General features: G+C 42.9%; 1 protein-coding gene across 2 annotated transcripts in view; it reads left to right on the top strand.

Annotated features, from left to right (window-relative positions):
- Window positions 1–23,925, top strand: part of gse1b (Gse1 coiled-coil protein b) — a 299,516-nt gene that overhangs the window by 250,987 nt on the left and 24,604 nt on the right. Inside the window, exons 3-4 of one of the 2 annotated variants that reach the window (XM_041783160.1) lie at window positions 7,118–7,315; window positions 18,940–19,148. In XM_041783160.1, the coding sequence (XP_041639094.1) occupies window positions 7,118–7,315; window positions 18,940–19,148 (407 nt within the window). The remainder of the gene's footprint in view (window positions 1–7,117; window positions 7,316–18,939; window positions 19,149–23,925) is intronic. The other variant, XM_041783169.1, reaches the window with a different exon arrangement.

The following is a 23,925-nucleotide window of genomic DNA, read 5'->3' as shown; positions in this document are numbered from 1 at the left end:
GTGTCTGAGTGACTTGCTTTAACAGAGTTAAATGAGTGATGCTTCCATTTTTGAATACCTGCACTGTGATAAGCAGCTGTGATCTGAGCAGTGAGGGGGTTTCCACTTCTCATGCTCTAGAAAAGGTGTTGCTTATCTTGCGACTAGTCCGCACAAACTATGGTAAACACACGTCACCTGTAATCGGTTCACTATGATTTCATCATTGTTTATTATTGCTTCCTGAAAACACTGTTCTACTGATGATAAAAGCACTGTGCCTGTATTCCACATTTATCAGTTGTTATAAAATTAATCTGAATTTCTTGTAACTGTTTTACAGTAAAAGCCCTCCAGGATAGCTTACTGTTAGAATGATTCAGTGTGAAGCAGCAGAAAATGTTTGTTTTTATTGAGGAATACAGCTGTGATAGAAAAGTAAAGAAAACATTATCAATGAGGGTGCTATTTCTTTGACAAAAGTTAGAACAGAAAGTAGGAGTCAAACAAAAACCCCAAACCACAGAGGCTTCAATTCAGGAGTTAGAGAAGTATTCAGAGCTGAGCACAGAAACTGAGCCTTCGCTGCCTGTCTAACCACACGTTTATTATGATGACATCCTTAATGTTCATTGGAGGGAAAACACCGACTGGTTTGGCATGGCTAAAGAGTGCTGCAACAAGCCACTGCAGAAGAGGCTATTGAAGCATTAAAGCATGGATGCACCGTGAGTCAGTTCCTCTGCATGCTGCGTTGAACTTGGCCAGGCCAGGTTGGTGTCTGGATCAGATAGATGAGCCAGCAGCACCGCCCTGCTAGTTTTAACGAGCTGATAGGCAAATCCCTTCCTGGTTAAAGATTAACCACTCGCCAGAGCTGCCACTGCATTATCTCCCTACTGACTGGGCCGTACAGGAGCCGAGAGGATTTGCTTTATATGCCTGTGTGTGCGAGCGTGTGCGTGAGAGAGAGAGAGAGAGAGAGAGAGAGTAATCTGCATTCCAACCAGCAAAAGGGTGGAACTGTATGTGTGTGTGTGTAGGTGTGTGTGTGTGGGTGTATGTGTGTGTGTGTGTGTTAGTGTTTGTTTGACTATGGGAGTAAGTGATCGGCTTTACTCCCAGTGGGGTGTTAAAACTGTGTGTTTACTGTATGCCATTTAGCAGTCAATCTGCTCTGTGTGTGTGTGGGTGTGTGTGTGTGTGTATGGGCGGGATCATGTTTGTGTGTGGTTTTGATGTAATCTACATTCCTTTTTCGTGTTGCTGCTTTGTTTTGTTTCCCCTTAGGGCGTAACGGCACTCAAAGGGTTAATTGTGCGAGAAAGCTCAGTGTGTAACAGACTCCTTTAACCCTTAGGTTTAAAGAAAAAATGTTTAAACTTTTGCCACAGTGCAAAAAGATCTCATTTATTTATATCTCCTAAGACCTTTAGGCATTAAGGTCTTAACCCTGCCTGTGGGTGCGGCCTTTGTCCTCTGAATAATCCACAGCAATATCATTTAAAATCTCTTCTTCCTCTGTGTATCAGTGGATTAAAGGGCTGAGACATATGCTGCTTCATTCACTGAGGGCTCCCCTTTTTAATCACAGGAGGAGAACGCCATCTGCTGGGCATTCAAAAGACTGTAGGTTGCATACAAGTGCATAAAGTAATGAGTAAAGTGAGCTGGAGTAAAGTGTGATGTTAGGAGGTGATAGAGGGCTCGGTATCTGTGTATCTGTTAGGCATCCCAGGCTGTTTGCATCATCATGAGTCAAGACTGACTCTGAATAGAGAACTCTGACTCACATTGCTTGTTTCTTTTTTGTAGTTCAAAGAGAAAATGTAGAAACAGGAAAGAGAAGCTCTCTTTTTAGACCATAGACATGCACCTTAATGTTATCATCCATTCCCACTTAATCCTCTTAATTTTTAAATCTTCTGTACCTTCAAGAGTTTTACAATACTATTCTTTGGAGCTAAATAAAACTCACAGGTCTTGGTTTTCTTTCAGTAGGAACTCTCAGCTGTAAGAGCTTCACTTATTCCTTGAACAGCTTGTACTTTTTACAAAAATAGACAAGAAGGTTGCCAAAGTGTTCGATACTGTAACACTTTTGATGCAACTGAATTAAAAAACATATGTGCATATATACTGAATATACAATGCTTAACAAATTTATTAGACCACCACCCAAAGTAAGGTTTATGCCACAGCTGCATCATGAAGTGCTTTAATGCGGACTCTTTCATTTTCAGTGAGCTCTCCATGTTTTACCATTTTGAACAGGAATGAGGAATTTTAAACTAAATTTACCTTTTTATGCCCAAATTTGAGCCGGCTCACTGGGCTTCTCTGAGAAGTCAGAAATTAATCAAGGATAACATTCAACCACTAAAACTCATTTTTCTGTTCAGGAATGCAAGTAAATAACTATAATTTGACATATTAATGAAGAAATAATATGTGCTTTACTATTTTTTCATTTTTTTTTGTAAATCAGTAAATTTGAAAATTCATGGATAACAACAATAATTATATTTTAGCATTAAAAATATCATTTGGGTAAAAGAGCTTCTAAATATTGGTGTATTAACCATTGCAGAAACATAAAAAATGATTTTGGTAATTACCAATGCTGTTAATATAGGGCAAACTTTGGGTCACGGTCTAATAAATTTGTTAAGCTCTGTATATATATATATATATATATATGTCTACAAAAAAATGTGATACCATTTGTTTTAAAACAACACAACCTTAGTTATTTTATTAATCACTGAAAATTGGATGAAACTATATTTACTTGATAATTGCAATGGGGTGCATTGCTCATAAAATTTAAAGCCAACTTCCTCACAAATGTTGCCAAGTTGTAACCCAGACAAAATGCAGGAGTTAGCTTGCATTTTTCACTGGCTGAAAACCAGAAATTAGCCTGCACTTGTTGTGTGGGACTTCTATTTTTGTTGCCATGATTGAAATAGCTCTCAATATTGCTTGATTTTATCTGGACTAATTGGAGTTAAAAATTCTGGTTTCACAATAGTTCTGTTAAACAGACAGGAATGTATATATGCTTGATTTATACTAGAGACTTTTGTTGACCCTGACCCTTGAACAAACCAGTGATGTTGGCACCTACAGACCTCTCTCAGCTCCTAACCTGCTGTGATAATGTCTGATGCTGTTTTAGCTTCACACAGGCAATAAAACACTCTCCAAAACAAGCAGGGCAATCTTCACGATGCTACACATGAACAGCAGTGAAAAAAAGACAGCAACAAAGACAGAGGAGTTCAGCAGCCCCCTGTCCTCTCAGGGGAGTCAGACCGTGGCCTGAGTGACAGAAAAGAGCTTTGTTGAGAGGTGGCCTTTGGCACAATATACTGGTCACCCTGCAGCTTTCCCCCCTAAAGATAATCTCTCTCCCTGTCATCGCTCTCGCTCCCTCACTGTTCTGAGAAAAGCAGCGAACGACGGAAGGAGGAAATGACTAAAGAAACGACTCATTCACACCCATGCAATGACAGCAGGATGGACAGAGGGGAAGTCAGACCCACGCTTTTAAACTCTCTTCCTGAGTCCTCCACCTCCAACCACTATTACGCAGCAGTCTCCTCCACCCTGATAACAAGTCCTAGTAATAGCATTTGCGTGTGTGCATGTGTGTGTAGCATATGTGGTTTAACTGCACGTCTATGTTGTAGTTTTACTTCTTTGTTTGTATGAAAGTACAACAGTTGAGAAGTTTAATTCAATTTCCTAAATTTTGTTTTTGTTGATTACTTATGCTAATAAAGCAAATAAAATAATTGTGCCACTGGCACATATTCTAACAAATGCTGTCAAGATCAATCACATTAATCATGAATTATTAAGGTCCATAATTAGTGCATTTACTTTTTAATGTGATTAATCACATCCTTTTCTATTTTAGCACACTTTGGTTAAAACACTGCAGCGTCTTCCTGCAGCCACTGTGATGTAAAGAAGTCTGCCACTCCTTTTTGATGAGTTCAGTTCAATTCAGCAGGCTTTATATGCATGGAAAACGTAACCAGTTTCATTTTCAAAGCAATGGACACATTTATAATAATATTATTAACAGCATAATGTATTAAAATAGGTGTCACACTCTGGATTCAACTTTAAAATTTGATATAAAAATGTCAAAGCATTTTCAATATTGTTTTAAATGTTTAGGCAGTCCTGTTCTTGTTGGTGGTGTGGTGTTTGAGGCTCATTTTTGGTCACATAATGTGTAACATTATGCACTTCATCCAGCAGGTATGGAAGTTTCTGTATTAGGAATTCTATTTGTTTGCTGGTGAAAAGTGGAAGATGTCCTTGTATGAAGGACAGGTGGTTAGAAAGTGCAGCTCTGTTTCTACCTCCTGTTGGCTGCAGTGGGTGCACACTCTGTGGTCTTTAGGGATCCAGCTTTGTCTATGGCATGCTCTCTTAATGACGAGGCTGTGCTCACTGAGTCTGTACATAGTCAAGTCCTCTATTAATGTCTCATTTCACTTTTAAAATCACAGAGGATATGCAGATGGCTTTGTGGTGAGGTCATGCCCCATGCACGCAGGTGGCCTGGGTTCAAGTCCAGCCTTCGGCTCTTTCACTGCATGTTATTCCCCACTTCCTCGGTCCACTGTCTTATCTCTCTAATAAGGGCAAAAAAATGCCCACAAAATGTTTATTGTCCCCTCATTTCCTTTTCAATCCATGACAAATTCCTTTTTCAGTGGTTAAGTTCATACCATAATCTTTGATCTACCTATAAAACCGGGTCTGTCAGACAGGAAGTCAATAACCCTTAGTTTAAGACAGCAGAAAAATCCAAACTGACACGCAAAAGTTTGAAATTCAATTTAGTGGAATTTTATAAAGAGACAATAAGGATGTGATTAACTACGGAAATTCTGAAATTAACTGAGATTAAAAAATACGATCATTTGACAGCCCTAATTCTAACACAAAAGGCCTCCTCTTTCTGCTGAAGCTCTTGACACAGGCCAGGACATGTCCTCTTTTCTTTCTTTTTCTGTCTCAAGAAGGGAAGGGCGCCTCACATATTTGACCTACCCCCCTTCCATCTGTATACATACACACTGCCTGTCGCTCCGCAGCAATGGGGTCAGATGTGGTGACCAACTGAGCCCCCCTCCCTCTCTTTTTCTCTCTCTCTTCCTTCTCCTTCCTCAGCTCTTCTCCTCCGCTCTCCTCCCCCTCCCCTCCCCCAGCTCGCCTTGGCAGGGCATGCATGCCTGTGTCTGTTATCTACAAATGGCTGAGGAATTATAGGTTGAGAGGGGGGAGGAGGAGGAGTGAGGGAGAGTGTGAGAGGGAGGGGGGGCGGCGGGGGGCTTGGGTGAGGTCATGTGACATCGCAGCAGCTGCTAGGTTAAGAATTTCTGTTTTCTCACTTAGAGAGAGAGAGAGAGAGCGAGCTAGAGCGAGGAGGGGAGAGATAGGCAGCCAGCGTGTGTGGTGTGTTGCTTTGTTAGATAAGCTCTAAACAGTCTTTGTGAGCAGCAGCACCAGAGACAGGAAGGCAGGGAGGGAGCAAGAGAGAGGGAGAGAGAGGGTGGACGGACAGGCAAGAGGAGATACAGAGAGAGAGAGAAGCAGGAAGATGGTGTGTGTCCTGTCGATGGCTGCCAGTGTGTGCGGGGCTGGGCTCGACGTGAAGATGCAGCCATGGGGGATCCGGGCGGCTCCTCTCCTTTGTGCAGTAAGGAGCTTCGGCCACGCTTTTAATCTATGAGGGGGGGGGTCATGAACCAGAGCCAGACCTCCGGATATGTGCCTCTGTGTGTATTTGTCAAGCTTGTCTGTCTCTTCTTTCACTCGCATGTGTCTGTCTGTGCTGGGGTTTAAGTGTGGCTGTAAATACAGTGTCCTCTTTCTCTAAAGTAAGCAGTGAAAAGTTTCTCTTGATTTCTTCTGCTCCCTTCTTCCTGACTTTCTCTAAACAGCAAGGGAAAGGAAGCACATTAGTTTGAGGGAGCCACATTACTGGAGCGGACAGTTAGTGTGTATTTTTACTTGTTTGTCAGTCTGTGAATGGCGCCGTGTGTTGTTCAGACAGTACTCACTGTTGATTCCATTATTAATTGTGTGCTGGGTTCACTTGAAGTGCACTGGGTAACTGGGAGGTTACAGGCAGGACAACTCGAGAGGTGTTGGGAATGTTATTCACTCTCTCATGCCCGACTTGCTGCTCCATTCAAACTCTGGGTGCAGCGCCTGTGCTCTCCTCTCAGGAGGGAATCTGATCTTTTTATAGCTCCCTCAGCCTCTGGGGTAAACCCAGATATAGCTCCCACTTATCTAATTATACTATTGATATGCTAGTCTGTATGTAAGCGTTTTATTTTGACGGATGCATCGTTGTCTTAGAAGTCATTGTGTCAGCTGGAAGTTTACTTTTAAGGATGTGTTTTAGTGATTGTGTGACTATCACATGCCGTTCTTGCATGTAGGGTTTCCAGACTGAGGGGCTGTCAACAAGGTGTCACCTTTCAACACACGCACACACAAAGACACGCACACAGACACAGGAATACACAGGAAGGAAAGGGACAGCCGTCTCAAACCCTCCTGCAGTCGCCACTGTGCTCTTATTGATCTGACTTTACTTTTCAGGCTCAACATGGACATGATGGCTTCATTTTACCAAAGACTTGTTAAATTACCAAAAAAGAGAGCGAAGTGGATGTGACATACACATATAGCCACTCTGGCAGTGCTGGAGCATGCTCAGCAGAGCTTTTGTGTAAAGTATGTGACCATGGACCTCTGGCAGACACAGCCAGACTGGATCTCCCTGAGCAAAGGGGAAGAGTGACCTGCCCCCCTAACCTCACACCTTTGACCCTAAGCTGTACCAAAGCCCCTCTGCCCCTCACACCACCAATCCCCATCCACTCCGGCTGTCACACGCAGATCACAGCCCCACACTCTCTCCTGACGGTCCAAGAAAACTGCCATCTTTCTCCTTTTGCATGTATTTGTCTGTATGCATATTTCTTGTCATGGGCCAAGGGCCCTCTCAGATTCTCTTTTTTTATTATTTGTTCATTCATTCTGAATGAAGTATTGATTATGAATACTTATCCATTGTCCTCCCTTTTTCCATTTGTAGGCATGAGCCATGAGCCAAAGTCACCATCGTTAGGAATGATCTCTACGGCGACCCGTACCACGGCGACGGTCAGCCCCCTCACCCCGTCGCCTCTCAACGGCTCCATCGTAGCCAATGGAAGCCCGGCCACCCAGTCTGCTCACTCTGGATTCGCTGCAGCCCTCCGTAAACTGGCGAAACAGGCCGAAGAACCCCGAGGTAAAGCCACACAGGCTGGAAAGGAAAGTGAAGCTCAGGGCTCCCAGTAGCCGTTTTCTGACAACATCACGCTCTGGGTGGGGAGCTGAAACTTTGCCAGAGTTGTACTAGGGTAGTCACAAATCCAAAGTTTTCTAGTTCAATGTGATGCTGGTAAAAAATCATAAGATATAAAAGTTGGAGGTTTTTGATAACCAAATAAACAAGCAAACTTTTAATACACTGAAACATTTCACTACAGAAACATCGCCCATATCTTTGTAAAATCTAGACAGTGTCATCTCCTCTGCCACCTGTCTAAGAGACAGAAGTAACTATTGTGTCTTTTGGAAACTGCCAGAGAACTTCAGGAATTTCCATTTTTTATGACCAGTAAATTTGAAAGGACCACCTCCGCTCTCTCTTGCTTGCAGCTGATTGTGGTTGTGATAAGACTGGAGAGCTGTCGTTTTTTGAAAGCCTAGGCAAATTTTGATCCTGATGATAAATTTGAAGAGTGAATTTATCTTTTAAAACAGAGATTAGCTCTTTTTCCCCACAGCAAGTAGGTTCCTGGTTTGCTTCCTGGTCAGGGCCTTTCTGTGCGGAGTTTGCATGTTTTCTGCGTGCATCCGTGAGTTCTCTCTGGATACTCCGGCTTCCTCCCACCACCAAGGACATGCTCATTAGGTTAACTGGTGACTAAATTGACTGTAGGTGTTAGTGTGGCTGGTTGTTTGTCTCAGCATGTGAGCCCCACGATTGACATCAATGTCTAGAAGAATTTGACATTACTTCCTATTGCTGTCTTTAAGGATTGCAACTTGAATATTTTACTACATCCTGTTTGATGAATGACTGAGCAGACAGTGTATGGTTGAAATCCACTGGGATCTGAAACAATATCTTAAAGCAAAACAACTCATCTTGGATTAGATCTTTTGGACCTCCCGCTGTGGTGCACATGTTCTGCATGTGTGGTTGTTTTTTCTCGGCATGTGGAGGGTTTACAGTGTAATTGCAAAGTCAGTGGATTAGCCTGATTCCATGTCTGTCATCAGGCAGATCCATCTTGCAAAGCTTCTGTCTGAAATGTTTGTTCCCTCTCTGAGAATGGATGGACCAGTCAGTAGCTGTTTGTCAAAGTCCTGAGTCGGGTCCTATGGGGGCCTCCCTGCAACTGTTCAACACACATTTGGAACAGGCTAGTGTGTGTGTGTCATTGGTATGGTCATGCCCATATACCTAGCAGAAGAAATTAAAATGGAGATGGTACTAACAACAGTGCTGTTAAACTTTTACTCAGCGTCTAATATGCTGTTGTATAATCATATAACATAATTATATGAAATATATAATAATATAATCAGATGAATCATATAGTATATTAAATATAAATATAAAGTTATGGTGATAACATATGGGACGTTAAAAATGTAGAGTGGTCAAGGACCCATCTTCCTGGATACCTGTGCTATTTATTTATTTATTATGAAAAGAAAAAAATGGTGTGCATTTGATTGTGGAAAATTCCTACGAGTGGAGGATACATATGTGCATCCTTGAAAATTCCCTGGTGGAAGGACTCAATCCTTTGAAGAATTGTGAGGATCCTTGACATTGGCACGGTCCTCCCAGGGCAGTCGATGACGTAGTATTCTTCAATATCTGCTGTTCTAGGATCCTTCCTTGGCTTTGAGAAAAATCAAGTGTCATTAATGGAAACAAGGCTGTAGCTATGGACTGGATTTATTTGCATGCCAAGTCAGTAAACAATGGCTGTCAGTGAGGTGATTAGCTCTGATGTTTTAGCAGAACTGGGCAACATTTCTTAATCATGGATGTGAAGTAAATCCAATGCAATGGATTTCTGAAACTATCTAAACCAACTCTTTCAGGTTGGTTTTACAGGTGTGTTGGATGGTAGATGCAACAGTGTCATTGGTGCCCTTTATACATTTGTCTTTGTCCGTGCAGACAAAGAAACTGATACTGTTCACATCTGTCAGAGCTTTAACCTGTAATGTATGACTATGGCATTCTCATAAAGTGGTTAAATTGGAGGTTATCAACTCTTAGGACTCTTCCCTTCCGCTAAAGCTGAAACATGTTGTTTAAAGGTCCATGCAAATATTTATTTGTGTAGGTGCTCAAGGACGTGTTTGTGGTTTCAGGGATATCCTTTGTTTCCTGTTTTAATGATTAATGCAAAACTGGCCTCTAAAACACATTTACATGCAAGTGTTTTTGAGACTCATGCTCCCCAGTATCTTTTATAGCAAGATACAAACAACTTGTACAGCAGATCCTTCACTGGATGGCCTCAGTAGTAAAACTGTTATTATGGAGATAATTGAGAGTGTGTCACATTTGTGTGTGCATACATGTGTGTGGCTCTTAGTCACACAGAGGCCCAGCTACTCCAGCTGTCCACCCTTGCTCTGCCTCTTAAATCAGATGCCCCCCTCCTCTCTGACTGTCCCTGGATACCTTGCTCTCCAGCCCACTGCTGCCCAGGACCCAGAACCCTGCAAATGATTTATTACCCAGAGAGGGAGAGAGAAAGAGCTTGGCTCCAACCTCTCCTCACCTCCCTCTCAGTCTGTCTCCCCTTCATCTCTTTTCACTCCCTCAGCCCTGCATGCCAGTCCTATTATTTTCTCACATTGTTTCTCTTGAAAACACAAATCTACTTCCAGACTTCAATCCCACCTTATCATTTTATCCTTTGCCTTTTTTATTAGATTTTCATTTTCATCTCAGTTTCCTCTCCCCTTTTTTGTCAGCTGAAGCCGGAGAATACAAGGATTGCATTCTTGTAGTTATATTTTTTAATCACCCTCAGTAACCTCTGCTTGTTGTGTTTTCCTTTGTGTTTTAAGGTGAGAAAAAGTGTTCATTTGTTTTATTTATAATCCTACTGAGGCAGAGAACTCCTGTCTGTGTCTCTGTCACAAAAACAGACACCTCGCTCGGTCTGATTAAGCTCTAGCACCTTTTTATTAAAAGCACAAAAAAGCCCCTTTTGTTATTTTTGAGGCCTGCTGACTGTGCCTCCCTGACTAACTGCCTGGTGTAGGCAGGGATGTGTGTTTGTGTGTGGGTGAGTCAGCCGTCAGGCATAAGGGGCGACTCGGCCCGTGTTAGGAGCGCTGGCTCCAGGGTGGGCAGAGAGGCACGCAGCCCCTGGAGCTGCAGTCACCTCTCTGTCTGCAGAGCCTGTATTTATAGGCAACACACACGCTCACACAAACACACACCCAGACATCCCTGCTCATGCAAACAGTTGTCTTTGCAACTGTGTAAGCCTCCTGATTTCTCAGCATGCTGCAGCCTGCTGTCCTTTCATTAGCTGCATTGACTCAACTTATCTCTATCTCTCTCTTTCTCTCTCCCTCTATCTGGGATGCTCTGAGGTGAGGAGAGCACTGTATATACAAGGTGCCATGACTCAGTGCCCTAAAGCCTGGAGAAATTAGTTAGTGGTGTTGGCAATGATCTTTCCATGGTGCATCGTGATGCAGATGTGGACGATTTGGCACCGATGCAGAGGCAGCTCAGGCAGATGCTACTTGTGTATTTTCCCTCTGCAGCTGGACCTACCACATACAAAAATAATAACCTGTGTTCCTTCCAAACAAGGCTGCTTTCAGTGCATTTCACTTGAAGTCCATTTTAAATTGCCCAGCCTATCCTGTCTTTAGTAGCACTAGTCACACATGATACTACTCGACCAATCAATTCCTTTGTGTAGACAGGGCTGGTGATAGAACATGGAAATGCTCAGAAGTCTGCAGAGTGCAGTCTGCAGACAGAACCTCAGAGATGCAGAGTGAGTCTGGGAAAAGAAAAGGAGACAGCGAAAAAAGACAGTTTAATCAAAGGTGGACAGAAGATGATATGTTTATGTTTATTATTAGTGATGCATGATAAGTACTTTTTTTACACAGGTAACCGATAATTTCCTACCACTTGTAGCCAATAATCAATAAGAACTGATTTTTTTTTCAATCGTTGATTTATTCAATGTATTTATGCACATTTGGGGGTTAATGTGTAGTGAGCAAAGATATTCCTAACTAATTCTAACTGACATCCCTCATGTTTACTTTAAAAAACGAAGAACTTTTCTGACTTTACAGCTTGTTTGTTTTCTTTTGTTTAACATTTGTGTACCAAACAAAGTACAACATACTCAAACAACTGACATACGGTTCTCCCCTTTTCCCTTGAAATGAATTTAGTATATTGACAAGGGGTCAAATCTGACATTTTAATCAACTACACCAGAATTCAGCTGACTTCTGTCAAATCAGACATAAAACCAAATGATAAAAGGCTGTCACGCTTAACAAATGGAGATGTTTGGGATGTTTGGGCATCTGGGTTTTTTTTTGCTGCATAAGTCAGAAAAAAGAAAGCTGATGTTTTACATAAAGATTAAAAATATGCACCCACACAAGTCATATCAGAACTTTTCAAACTTTCTACAGTTTCCAGTGCCTGCTGAATCAGCACTCTGCCTGGTTTTGCCTTTGGCTTGGTCCTAGTGCCTGCAGCTGAGGCTAGCGGCTACTACCGCTCTGTTTTAATGTCGTTAGGATTAAGACTTTTAAGTGAATTGTAAGATCCGTTATGTTAAAACTCGAGGACTTCTTTCCAGTCTTCGAGATCTTTGCGGGGGAAATTTTTACAAACGTTGTGTCATCCTCCCCGTAAATACTGAATAACTCCAACCTGTTGTTAGCCTCTTAGCACTGTGGCTGCTTCCTCTTCTTCTCTGGTGCTTAACAGCGGGGCACATACTGCGGCGCCACCTACTGTTTCAGAATGCAAAGTCCCATGAGAAAGAGAACAAAGCCTTTGTTATTGGTGGATTTTATCGGTTATTATTTTATTATCAGGATAATAAAATTTGTAAAATAAATGCAATATGGGCCAATAATTTATTGGTACCGATAATTTTCTGGCATCCCTATGTGTTATGTTTGACCCTCCGACAGTTTAACCCCTTAGAATTCCAGGTAAAATTAGTCCAAAACACCTATCTAGGAATATCCTTATTATATTGAATGCTGTGTTTGCACCATTTGGAGTGAAAACACAAACGGGGTGTCTTTAGAATGCTAACACTTTGAAGTTTCTTCCCAAACCTTCAGATGATGCTAGCTGGGAGGTATTAGCTGGAAAACTCAACTTGACCAAAGCATGCAGCCTTAGCTACTTCAGGTTCAAAGATGATAACATTCGATCACTGGAGCTGATCTGGGCTTATGGCAGAGTGGCTAGACTTGGCTAGCCTCTACTCAGAGCAAAACACATGAAGGAAGGTTTTGCAAACTCTAAAGGGTGCAACATAAGAAAAACAAAAAAAAAGTGAAGGGGGTCTGTGTGCACTGCGTATACTAAACAGAGGATGGAATGTGATGCATCATGATATTGAACCGAGTCGTTGGCCTGATAATCCTAATCGAATCGTGAGACCAGTCAAGATGCACAGCTGTAGAACTGGAAAGGTCTGAGACTAGTATCACCACCACTGGCTGCTGAACTGATTTAAGACCCTGAGCACGACTGCTGTTTATACAAACACCCCCACACTTTTACACACATGTGCGCACATACAGACACATCCAACGTCACTTGTCGTTGGTGAGTATAATGAACAGCTCTGTGTACTGAGCTCTGCGCTGAAGAGGGGAGGTGAGTGATAATGAGTATCAGAGCGGCGTAAAGGACACACTCTCATCCCATGCACACTCAGGAACACACAGAACGGAGCTCATGTGTGTGGCTTTTTTATACACATAACAGATATCACACTGCCACGAAAAGCAAAGCCTGCTGATATCTGATTAATTAGTCAGACCTGGGTTTAATCCTCACAGTATTTTCTTCATACACACCAGCAGAGTGTTATGACTGTGGTCACATCCACTGTAGTACTCTGCCTGGAGAGAGAGCAGGAGAATAAAGGTGTACAAGATGGATGGAGTGAATTGGCTGGAAAAAAGAGGAACAGGAAGTAATTAGTAGATTTGTGAAAGCCTGAGTGTGTTTGTCAGATTGTGTGTGGCCGGAGGCTCCCCTTGTTTCTGGGAGCCCAGAGCATGCTGGGACAGCGGGGCAGTGTGTCTGTGACCTCTCCATCTGGAGCCTGCCTGGAGCTCACACAGCCTTGCTGCGCTCGGTGTGTGAGTGTTGGTGTGTTTCTTGAAGGCAAAACCCTCCAGGCTGTGACTGTCCCTGAAACACTCACAAAAAATCCCCCCTCGCTCACTGTCTCTCTCTCTCTCTCGTGCCATAGCACACCAACCTTACACCTCTCATGACTCTGCTCAGTAGCAAAGCAGCATTAAAGCATAATACAGTTTGTACAGTCAGCAGAAGGCACACAAGATTGCTGCTCTTATTTCCATCCGCCATCTTGTACTGTCTTTCTTCCCCCTCACAGCAATACACTCACTGTTCTTCTCCCCTCCCCCCACCCAGTGATGCAGATTACAGGCTTTGTGGTGTGTTGTCAGTGCATGGCCAAGACTGTAGTAGCAGGTGTGTACAGCGTTTGTGTGCATCATTGGTTATTGTGAGTCTGTAGCTGTGTTAGAGTGCACGTGTTGAGGCTTGTGCTGGTGGGGTGGCATATGGATGCAGGGTTGGCTGGGCACTGCTATGCACACCAGGTGTGAAATGGACTGTTTAATTAAGTGCTGATGTTGTTGTAATGCATGCTGGGAGGGAGGCAGGTGGAGGAGGAGGTATGGGGTGGGCTGGGGTGGAGTAGGGTGGGTGTATTGGCAGGGTGGAGGGGAGCACCTTCTGCCTGGCAAGGACGGGGCAGGCTATGCTTGGCCATTTTGGCAGAGGATGTGGTGGAGGAAGAGAGTCGGTAGGGGCCATTTGGCAACACTGAAACATTTTTATGTGGTGTTGTCTTCCTATCAAGGCTTAGTGATACAGTGGGATACGCCGCCATGGCTGCTGGGCTCCCTGATTGAGTGAAAAATCCTGCTGAAGAGCTGTGGTGGAGGGTTTTTTTAAGCCTTTTGATCGGGTCAGTGGCTGAACTAAAAGATGCCGTCAGCGCAGAGACACTTGGCCCCATCTTCTGACCACTTCGATGTCTGTTTGTTTGTTTGTTTGTTCCTGCTGTAGGTTGCATCTTTTGTGTATGCGTGCGCGCATGTGTGGCTCAGCTTGAGCGGTCAAGTGTGGAGGCAGTCTGGGAGAGTGCGACTGGTAATAGAGGAGGCGATAGAGAAAGGAGCTTCACATTAATCACACACAGCTTGGGACTGAGACAGCGCTTGATTTCTTTTCTCTCTTTTTTCACACTCTTTTCTTCTGTCTCCACCTCTTCTGTCCCTCTTTCCATCTCTGCTATAACCCTCCCTTACCCGGCCCCATCACGACGCCACACACAGCCAGCAAGTGACAATCAGTACATCTAATGAAGTGCAGGTTGAGAGCTGATGAGCCTATTTTAGACTCTGGGGATGGAGGCAGTGCCTCTCTCTTCCTCCTCTGGCTCCCTACAGGGCCACAACGTATGGCCATCTTCTCTGTATATATAGAAGGGGGAGGAGGAGCATAACGCAGAAATGACACCAGCTTGGTGCCAGTCACACGCTTCATGGATCATTTTTTTCTCCTATCAGATGGCACTTCATGAGGGAGGGAGGGGCGGGAGAAGGACTGGTGTGGAAACTGGAGCAGGAGGGTTGAAAATGGATAAGATGACAAGATCACACGTGTCTTCATGTGGTTTAAACAGGAAGATAAGAAGGAAATGTAGATGGGTGCACACATGCAAATGTGTAACCACTCTGTCACACATTTCCCTGTGCTGTGCTCCGAGCGTCTCTAACTATTGTGAATGTGTTTATGAAATTTGTGCATTCAGTCTGACAGATCTGCATGTGGTTGGCTGGCACTGTGTTTGAAGAACAGAAGGAAAAGGGTGTATGGAGAGGTGGTGGGCGGTCGGTGGTTGCGTGGGGTGTTGTTAGAGAGGAGGAGGAGGGAATAATACAAGAATAATAGCCATTTGTGTACTGAGGGAAGACGCGTAGAAGTGCACGCAGATCTTTCTGCAAGAACAGGACAAGGGCGCTAGACGGCCTTTGTCTCTTTTATTTCTCTCCTTCCCTTCACCTGCTTCTCTTCCTGCTCTCTTAATTATTTAGTCCACCCTGCCTCTTCTTCAGTCAGCTTTTCCCTCTACATGGAAGAGGAGGAGATGTGAAGAGATGGGGGTGAGGAGGAAAAAAGATGGAGTAGAGAGGTCTGTTGCTTAGCAGTTCAGAATCACTAAACCTCCCCCCTCCTTCTTCTTCTCCCCCCTCATCTTGGCCTATGTATGTTGTGTGTGATGAGTGAATAGGTTGTGACACTGGAGCTGTATTAAGTGTAGCTCCATTCCCCAGGCTGAGTGGGCTGCTATTGATTGGCCTAGTCTTGCAGGGGAGAGTAATGGCTCTCTGAGGTGAGGGGGGGAGGATTAGGCCACTAATTGCCATTGTGCAGACAAGATACCCCCCACCCCACCCACTCACCCCCCCACCACCACACACATACACCGTCCCTGCCACCCACTCACCCATCTGCACCCCTTATCTCTCTGCTTTCCTCTCACTCCATCTCTCGCCTCACCTCGCACCTCTTTTGCACTCTCACTCACTGATTTTTTTTCTCCCCCTCTCTCATCATTTTCCATTTTCATGTGTCACCTCACATGTATCATCACCATCTTTTCCACACACAACCCCCCCTCCTTTGTTTTTTCAGCTCCTACCACCAATCACACATAGATTTCAGATTCACATGATTGATTCTCCCCTTTATTGAGAGCTATTAGTCAGGATGAGGTGTTTAAAATCAGTCAATATTATTGCCACACGCACCTTAACCCTTCCTGGGTGCTCACTGAAATACTTTTTTTATTTTTTTCATGATTATGGTGCAAATCAAGGTTTACAGTGTGCCCATATATGGTTCATTGCCTGTCTAAGGTAAAAAAGAAATCTATCTGTATATTAAAATGTTAATAATGAAAAATATAAACACACATGAAGTCCAATGAGCATTTACTCACACATTAAATTTTATTTGAATACAAGAATACTTTTTTATGCAAATCATTATTTCTTGGGTAAATAATGAATCTCAAAGATGAATCGAAAAGCACCTTTCCAATTAAAGTTAGGACATGGAGATCTCAGCATCTCAGACTAGGGACAGGTCAAACCTCACAGAGTCATCAAGGGTGGCTGTGGGGTCAGGGTTTGTGAGGTTGCTTTCAAATGCTGAAATTCTTGGAGGTCAAGACATGACTGACTTCAGGATGCAGTATAAATCATAGTGGAACCTCTTATTTTTCCTTTGAATTCCAACAGAAAATCACAAATGTTTGATTATTAAGAGAGTTTTATCAGTGATAAAGCACATGATAAAAATAAAAACTGATATATTATGCCATGCAAATGTAATAAAACTGATAAAAGGTTAGAAAACTGACCAAAACCACACATATCTCATTTTATATACCATTTATTTTTCCAGTTGATTCAATCAGACAATGTAGAAAAATCACAAATAAATGATTTTTTGCTGAAATAAAGTTCATGGTAAAAATAAAAACTCATATATGCCACAAGTGTAATAAAACTGTTATATAGTCATAAAGCTGATAAAAATAACACTTATTTTAATAATTATAACATTTATTTTTCTCATAATGTCGACAGAAAATGTAAACACAATCACATATGATGGATTATTGAATGCTTAAGTGAATTTTAGCAGTAATAAAGCTCATGGTAAATATTTAATTTCATATTTTGAAATCTTCTTTAAATTGATAAAATTTCTCCCTGGATCAGTCTTTTACATACGTGTGGCAACATTTAATACACTACTGAGCTCTAATATCCAACATTATTTTAAGTTATTCCCAAAGGAAAGTACCCTCAGTATGATTTAGTAGCATCTGTTTATAAATAAATGTGTTTTTCATCCCTAAATGGGTGTGTAATCAAATATGGAACCTAACTTTTCCCAATAGAATTGCAGTAATTGTTACAAATCCTGTGCAAATGACACTGATCATGACATTATATGTGACTTTTGTCATCTTATCATGGTTAGTTATCATGTTAGAATTGCTGGTGTGGGACTGAAAGAGATGTAAAACTGAACTTTGCGTGTTTTGGTAAAAAACAAACAAACAAAAAAACAAATAAAAAAAGGAACTTTGGGATGCTCTTTGCCACCACTGATTGGTTGGATGCTATAATGTCACTTCCTGTGATGCTGACTGATCTCTGCTGACTGTCAGAGCAGAATCATACTGGTTTTACTACCTGATCGACAGGAAGGGGAAACCACAAAGGCAGTCAACTGAAGTGACCATATATGGTTCCCTACCCTATAAAGATTTGAGCTGATGTCTGTTAGGGTCCGTTGCCACAGAAACGGAGAAAGGGGAAGAAAAGACATTCAGGAAGAAATTTTTTTTTTTTTCGATCCTGATGGCAATAATTGGAGAGGAAGTAGACCTGAAACTGACCTGGGGTTTCAGCTGTGTTTTTTCTCTTATACATGGCTGCATTTAAACGCAGTGATGCACAAAAGCACACTACCTGCATGCGCACACACATGAGCACACATCTCATGCAGTCCTTGCAGCAGCGCAAAAGTGAGTCCCATTGAGAGGGTTGTGACCCAGTTTGACTGTGTAATGCTGCGCTCGATGTGAGCAGAGTAGACGTACAGCACGCTGAACTGTCAGGAGGAGGAGAAGAGGGGACACAAAGAAAATTCACACAGGTTAAAACACAGGAGAGGGGGAGGAAAAATGAAGGAATGAGAGAGAAGAAATAAGGACATTATGAGGGAAACAGAGGGTGTCGGGGGAGGAAGATGAAAAATCTTGGTGATGTGTGTCCATGAGGAGGAGTATCATAAGAGAGACTGAATTATATATATATATATATATATAGAGAGAGAGAGAGAGAGAGAGAGAGAGAGAGAGAGAGAGAGAGAGAGAGAGAGAGAGAGAGCGAGAGAGAGAGAGTGTAAGATGTGTGGAAAGCCAGGCATGTGACCAGACCATGACCCTGCGCTACAGGGTTTCCCTTGAGGGCTTTGTTAATGTGGCACAGCTACAGCACAGCAGAGAAGCTCATTGGGCCAGCTCTTCACCACCTGCTGTGTGTGTGTGCGTGTAAGAAGGAGGGGTAGTTATGTAGATCCGTGTGTGGCTGCAAGTGCCACAGACCGTATATACATTCAGTATGGCGTCAGTGTGTTCTCTGTTTCGGTGTGGTTTTTGTGTGTGTGTGTGTGTGTGTGTTTCTGTGTGATGTGATTCTTGCAGAGCTGCTCATCCTGATCACTGTCACTTCATAATGGGGGCCTACGGCCATCCATCTGGCCCTGTGTATGTGTGAGAGAGAGAGTGTATCTATGCATGTTATACATTTCCTTTGTAGTGCTGCAGCACCTCAGAGAAGAAGCTACAGGATCCCATAATTGTTCAATTTGCCTTTTTTAAATCAATAAAGCAAAGCATATTGTTAACTTTGTTAATGTTCTGTCTGCACCCTGATTCATGCGTCTTTCTCCCTCTTTCTGTCTTTCTCCAGCTGCATCTTCCATCAGCAGTGAGTCTTCTCCAGTATCCTCACCGGCCACCAACCACAGCTCTCCAGTCAGTACACCCAAGAGAGGTCCCCTTGGTCCAGGGCCTGTCCTGGTTCCCCCGACGGGCCACAGCGTGCCAAACACTCCACCTGTAGTCACCATTGCTCCTACAAAGACAAGCAACGGCCTCTGGAGGACAGAGGGACGCCAGGTAAAAACACATCTACACATGCAGCTCACAGGGCCTTGGGCTAGCTCTCTTCCTTTTCTGTCTTCAGTGTTTCTTTCTTAAATCTCAGATTGTTTGCTTGTATTGTGTTATAGTTCTTTCATCTGGCTGTCAGTGCACCCCTGGATGTTTTAGGGATGCTTCCCCTGAAATTGGTCAGTGAGATTCTCAGGATGCAGGATGACATGGAAACAACAACGCAGACAAAGGCGGATGAGGCAACAGAGTCTGGAGCTATGATGAACATTTGTGCATTTATATCATCATGTAGTTTGATGTATTCAACAAACACCAGAGGAGAACAAACTGCCAATAGGAAAAACATAGTGAGGTTGTTTCATTCATAATAGATTGAGTAGATGACCTGTAACACACCTATCATGGTGGTTTATGCACATGTAACATAGCTGACTGGTCTATGAGTTTCTGCTTTCTCCAAACCCCCTCCTCATTGCTCCATGCGTTAAACAGTGCCAGCTGCCGCTGGGACATTTAGGTGACAGCATCAACGGCAGCTAACATCTGTGCCCCTCAACCCCCCTCCCACTTGGCCTTCTTGCCCTTCGACCATCACCCCCCCTTCAAGTTCCCAACCTCTGGGGCCCAAACCCACCCTCCGCCCTACTCCAGCCTCAGCCTCTTCACCCAAGTGAGTCAAGTGCATCCTCCATCCAACCCCATCACCTCGACACCCTCGGTACTCTGTTGTGTAGAGGGGTGGAGAGAAAGAGGGAGAGCTGCTTGCTTTGATAAGGAGCGGATTATGGATTATGGCCTTGCTTTAAGCCTTCTTATCTCAGCTCAGGGCTAATAGTGGAGGCCAAACACATGGGTAGAGCCAGCACTGGGGAACATGCGGAAACTCTGAGACACTTTGACAGGTCCGGGAGAAGAAGAGAGATGGGGGGACAGTGGAGGGTGAATGATGAGGAGGTCAGCCAGCTAGCAGGGTGTGGGAGCATTCAGGCCATTGTCCTCTCCCCTGGAGAACCCCTATGACCCTCTCCCTCTGTGGCTATGGCTTTTACAAAATTACCCCTCCACAGTTCAAGGGTCAGCAAAGGCTGGGAGGGGCCCTCATCCTCTCACCCCATTTGCCATTCCTTCAAAACTTCAACGAGAAAAAATAGTAATTAAACTACACATGAATCCTTCAAACAATACCAGCCTGTATACCCTGAAGTTAGTTGGTTTGAATGCTTGTTCTTTTTCTATTTTCTTTTTCACAGTTATTGTATGTGCAAGAGGTCAGGTTGGAATCAAAAAAGGTCGTGTCACTGGGTTCATGGTGCCTCCAGCCGCGTGAGGCCATCCAGCCAAAGAATAAGAAGGTTAAGGGAGGTGATTTGGACCGAGGGGTCAGTTTGAATAAGGGGGTAGAGGTTGGGAGAGGACAGCAGCAGGCAGGGATGCGTCACCAAAACTGGCGTCCTAGCACGTCCCTTATTTCTTTGGTGACGCTTGAGTGAACATGTATGACTCTGTGGTCACAACGAGCCATGTGGCCACACATATATACGTCCCTTCCAAACAAAGATGATACTGTCTGGTGCTTTGTTGTCCACTGCTAATTGCTGAATAGTTCTCTGGTACATTGAACTTGTCTGTTTACCCATATCTCCTTCTTTTATCCTCTAAAGACCCTTTTTTTATGAACTCTTGGCATTTTCTGTATAGTTTCTAGGTATTTAGGCCCTCACCCATTACCTCACAGAGAGAGAGGCAGCCAAATGGGTTTGGTGTTTACATGTGTACCAGGCCTAATGATGTGAGGACATTTTTAGGTGATAGTGCATGTGTGAAAGGAGTTTATCTACTTCATAACTATTCAAGTTTTGTACCCAGTTTAGTCTAAGGTAAGACACGTATCTGCCTTTTCACGACTAAGCTGATTTTTTAATTTTTCATATGATCAATCAAATAATTGGCACTTGTTTCATGCGGTTATAAAGTGAATAAAACATTTGGTGTTTTAACAGAAATACAGAGCAGAAATTTTCCCAAAATTTTCAGGGTGAGCTGAATTTGTCACTCAGACTTGACTGAAATTTTTTCTGCCATCCTCTAGTAAAATGTCCGTATGAAGTCAAGGTCAGCTGATGCAGCAGAAAATATTAAGGACATGTCACCATGAGCAAGTGGGTAAGAGAGTGATATTTGCATCATACAAGCGGCAGGCCCCAGAGAAACCCAGAGAATGGGCCGTCTCCAGTTGTGATTTATTGAAAATCTCAATGCATGTTTTGGATCAGTAGCATTGGTGCTTGTGTCCTGGCTCGCAGATACCTCATTTTGGAGTTTGGAAGTGTGTTCAGCCATAGGGTTCAGTTTCTGGAATTATTCATGCTACTTTTGCCACTTTGAACTCAGTTTTGCTGCCTTTTACTATTGTTTGCAACCTCGTTTTGCCAACATTAACCTATTTTTGATGCATTTTGCCCATTTTTCTACTTTTGTTGAACTTTTTTGCCACCTGCGGCCAATTTTTGCTACTTGTAATCCATTTTTGCAGCATTTTACCACAGTTTTGCTACTCATAACAATTTTTGGCGCTTTTTGACCATTTTTTTCCATGTTGAACCAATTCTGCCACTTTTTTTTTTTTTTAGCTTTTTGGAACTTTTTTAATACTTTTAATCTGTTTTGCAGATTTTTGCCCATATCGCCACGTTTAAATCATCTTGCCACCTTTTTTTTTTTTTTTTTTACTTTTTTTGGAACTTTTTGCCACTTTGCTCATTTTTGGTATTTTAAATTGATGTTTGCAGCTTTTTGCCCTATTTCACCAAAGTTTTGCAACTATTTACCTTTTTTTGGGTGCTTTTTGCCCATCTTTTTCCACAATTTTGCCACTTTTAGCCATTTTTTTTTTCTACTTTTGTGTGCAATTCTATTGCCACTTTTTGCCAGTTTGCCATTTTTCACCACTGCTCTCCTGTTTTTGCCACCTCTTTTGTCTCTTCTCACAGTTTTTCCATTATTTTCCATTAAATTTGTCTTAATTTCTTCTACTTTTTTCTGGTTTCCTGATATTTTTGCACATTATAGCCTAGCTGTGAAGTCTGGCATTACTGTCTTAATGGCTTAGTTCAGTGTACCCATCCATATTGTTAATGTTACCAAACAAAGGGTAGGCTAATTCTGTTTTAGGAAAGGGGTTTACATTTTTTTTAAAGGCTATATTGTACTACAACAGAAATTAATAAATAACTGTATTTTTGCTTCAGCAAGAGTGGATATTATCCAGGGAAAAAATAACACATCACTATCAGAGCTTAAATTTTCAATGGACCATGATTTTGCTGACCTCCATCAGCCCCAGTTTGGCTGGGCTCCAGAAAGCTCTCCCCTTTATTGGCAGCCTTGACAACCAGTGGGCAGTACGATTGTTGTACATAGTGAAGCAGAAGCTTCTTGGTCCCTTTAAAGCATCCTATAAAGCATGTTGGCTGTTGTGTGATCATGTGTGTCTTGCTTTTGGTGTACTAGTAGGGCTGCTGAGTGTCTCCCTGGTTGAGATATGAGTCTGTCTTTCAGAGGGGGGTGCTAGGCACAGCAGCAAAGGAGGGAGGGCTCAGTGCGTTGGCATTTTGCTTTAATGACTGCAGGAGTCTGCTCCTGCTGCTGCCTGTAATTGCTTTTTAATTGGCAATTTGGATTCATGGCTCCATCTGAGAGGCGTAAACGAGCGCCCTACAATGCACGGGGTCTCCCACCCTTGCAAAAGGGGGGGGGTTATAGGGGCCTGGTTCACACAGAGGAAGACGGCTGATAATGGATGTGTCTTTGAGGCACAGTGCTTGTATTGATGCTCTGTGTTCAGTGTATATGGCATGCTGCCTGTTAGTAGTATGTGTTTGAGAATAGAAAGCTGCTTTTTTTTTGGCAGGGCTTAGGGTCAAAATGAAATGGCTGGTTGCATTTGTGGGTGTCTGAGTGACTGAGATGCCTCTAATAGGGCTGGGAGGCTCTGTCTTTGTGTTGTACATGCTTCTGCAAGGTGCGGACCTGTTACACCCACACCTTTTGCATGTCTTCAGGTGGAACCTCACATACATGCACAGACATTCGTGAAGAGGAAGCAGGCTCAGGAAAAAAAAGTGCAACAGCAGCCATATGAGTCCATTTTGATTCACATACATATTTTAAAATCTTTCCCTTAAAAAGAAGGGACTTGTTGAAAACTGCAGCAGTGCCTTCCCCCTTCTGTTATTAGTGGATTTCTGTGAAATTTGTGGAGACAGAACAGTTAATTCAATTTGAGTGGTAATCCGTGTCTGGCAACAGCACCAATTGACAGTTAATGAGTCATTGCTGTGATTATGAAACTACGCTGCTGTCACAAACAAACTGTATGATGCAGGATTAATGACACAGGTTCAACTCACATTTGATTTTTATTAACTAGTCAGGTCTTCATGCTAAAGAATAGTTTAAACACTCTGAAGGAGCAAATTCAAATGGGAGTCAGATTCCTTGAATGAATGCACAGTTTATGTCTGATTCTAACATGATTTTATTTTGTTAAGGAGATTCTCGTGTTGTTGTGCTGTTCTGTTAAATTGAAGGTTAACATCATTAGCTTACTCTCTTTGAATCAAGCAGATTAATGAGTGGCAAAGTAAGGACACAGGCTGAGACAGCGGCGCTACAAATGTTTGGGATTTGACTGTCACATTGTGGTTGTTTTGTGAGGGTGCTGTTTTCTGGATTGTTGCACACCAAAAATTAAGTCTGAAACTACCCCACACCACAAAAA

This window comes from Cheilinus undulatus, linkage group 1 (genome assembly GCF_018320785.1).
Source record: "Cheilinus undulatus linkage group 1, ASM1832078v1, whole genome shotgun sequence".
Taxonomy (NCBI): domain Eukaryota; kingdom Metazoa; phylum Chordata; class Actinopteri; order Labriformes; family Labridae; genus Cheilinus; species Cheilinus undulatus.
The sequence above is the reverse complement of the archived record's forward strand: the minus strand, read 5'-3'. Positions and strand labels throughout refer to the sequence as shown.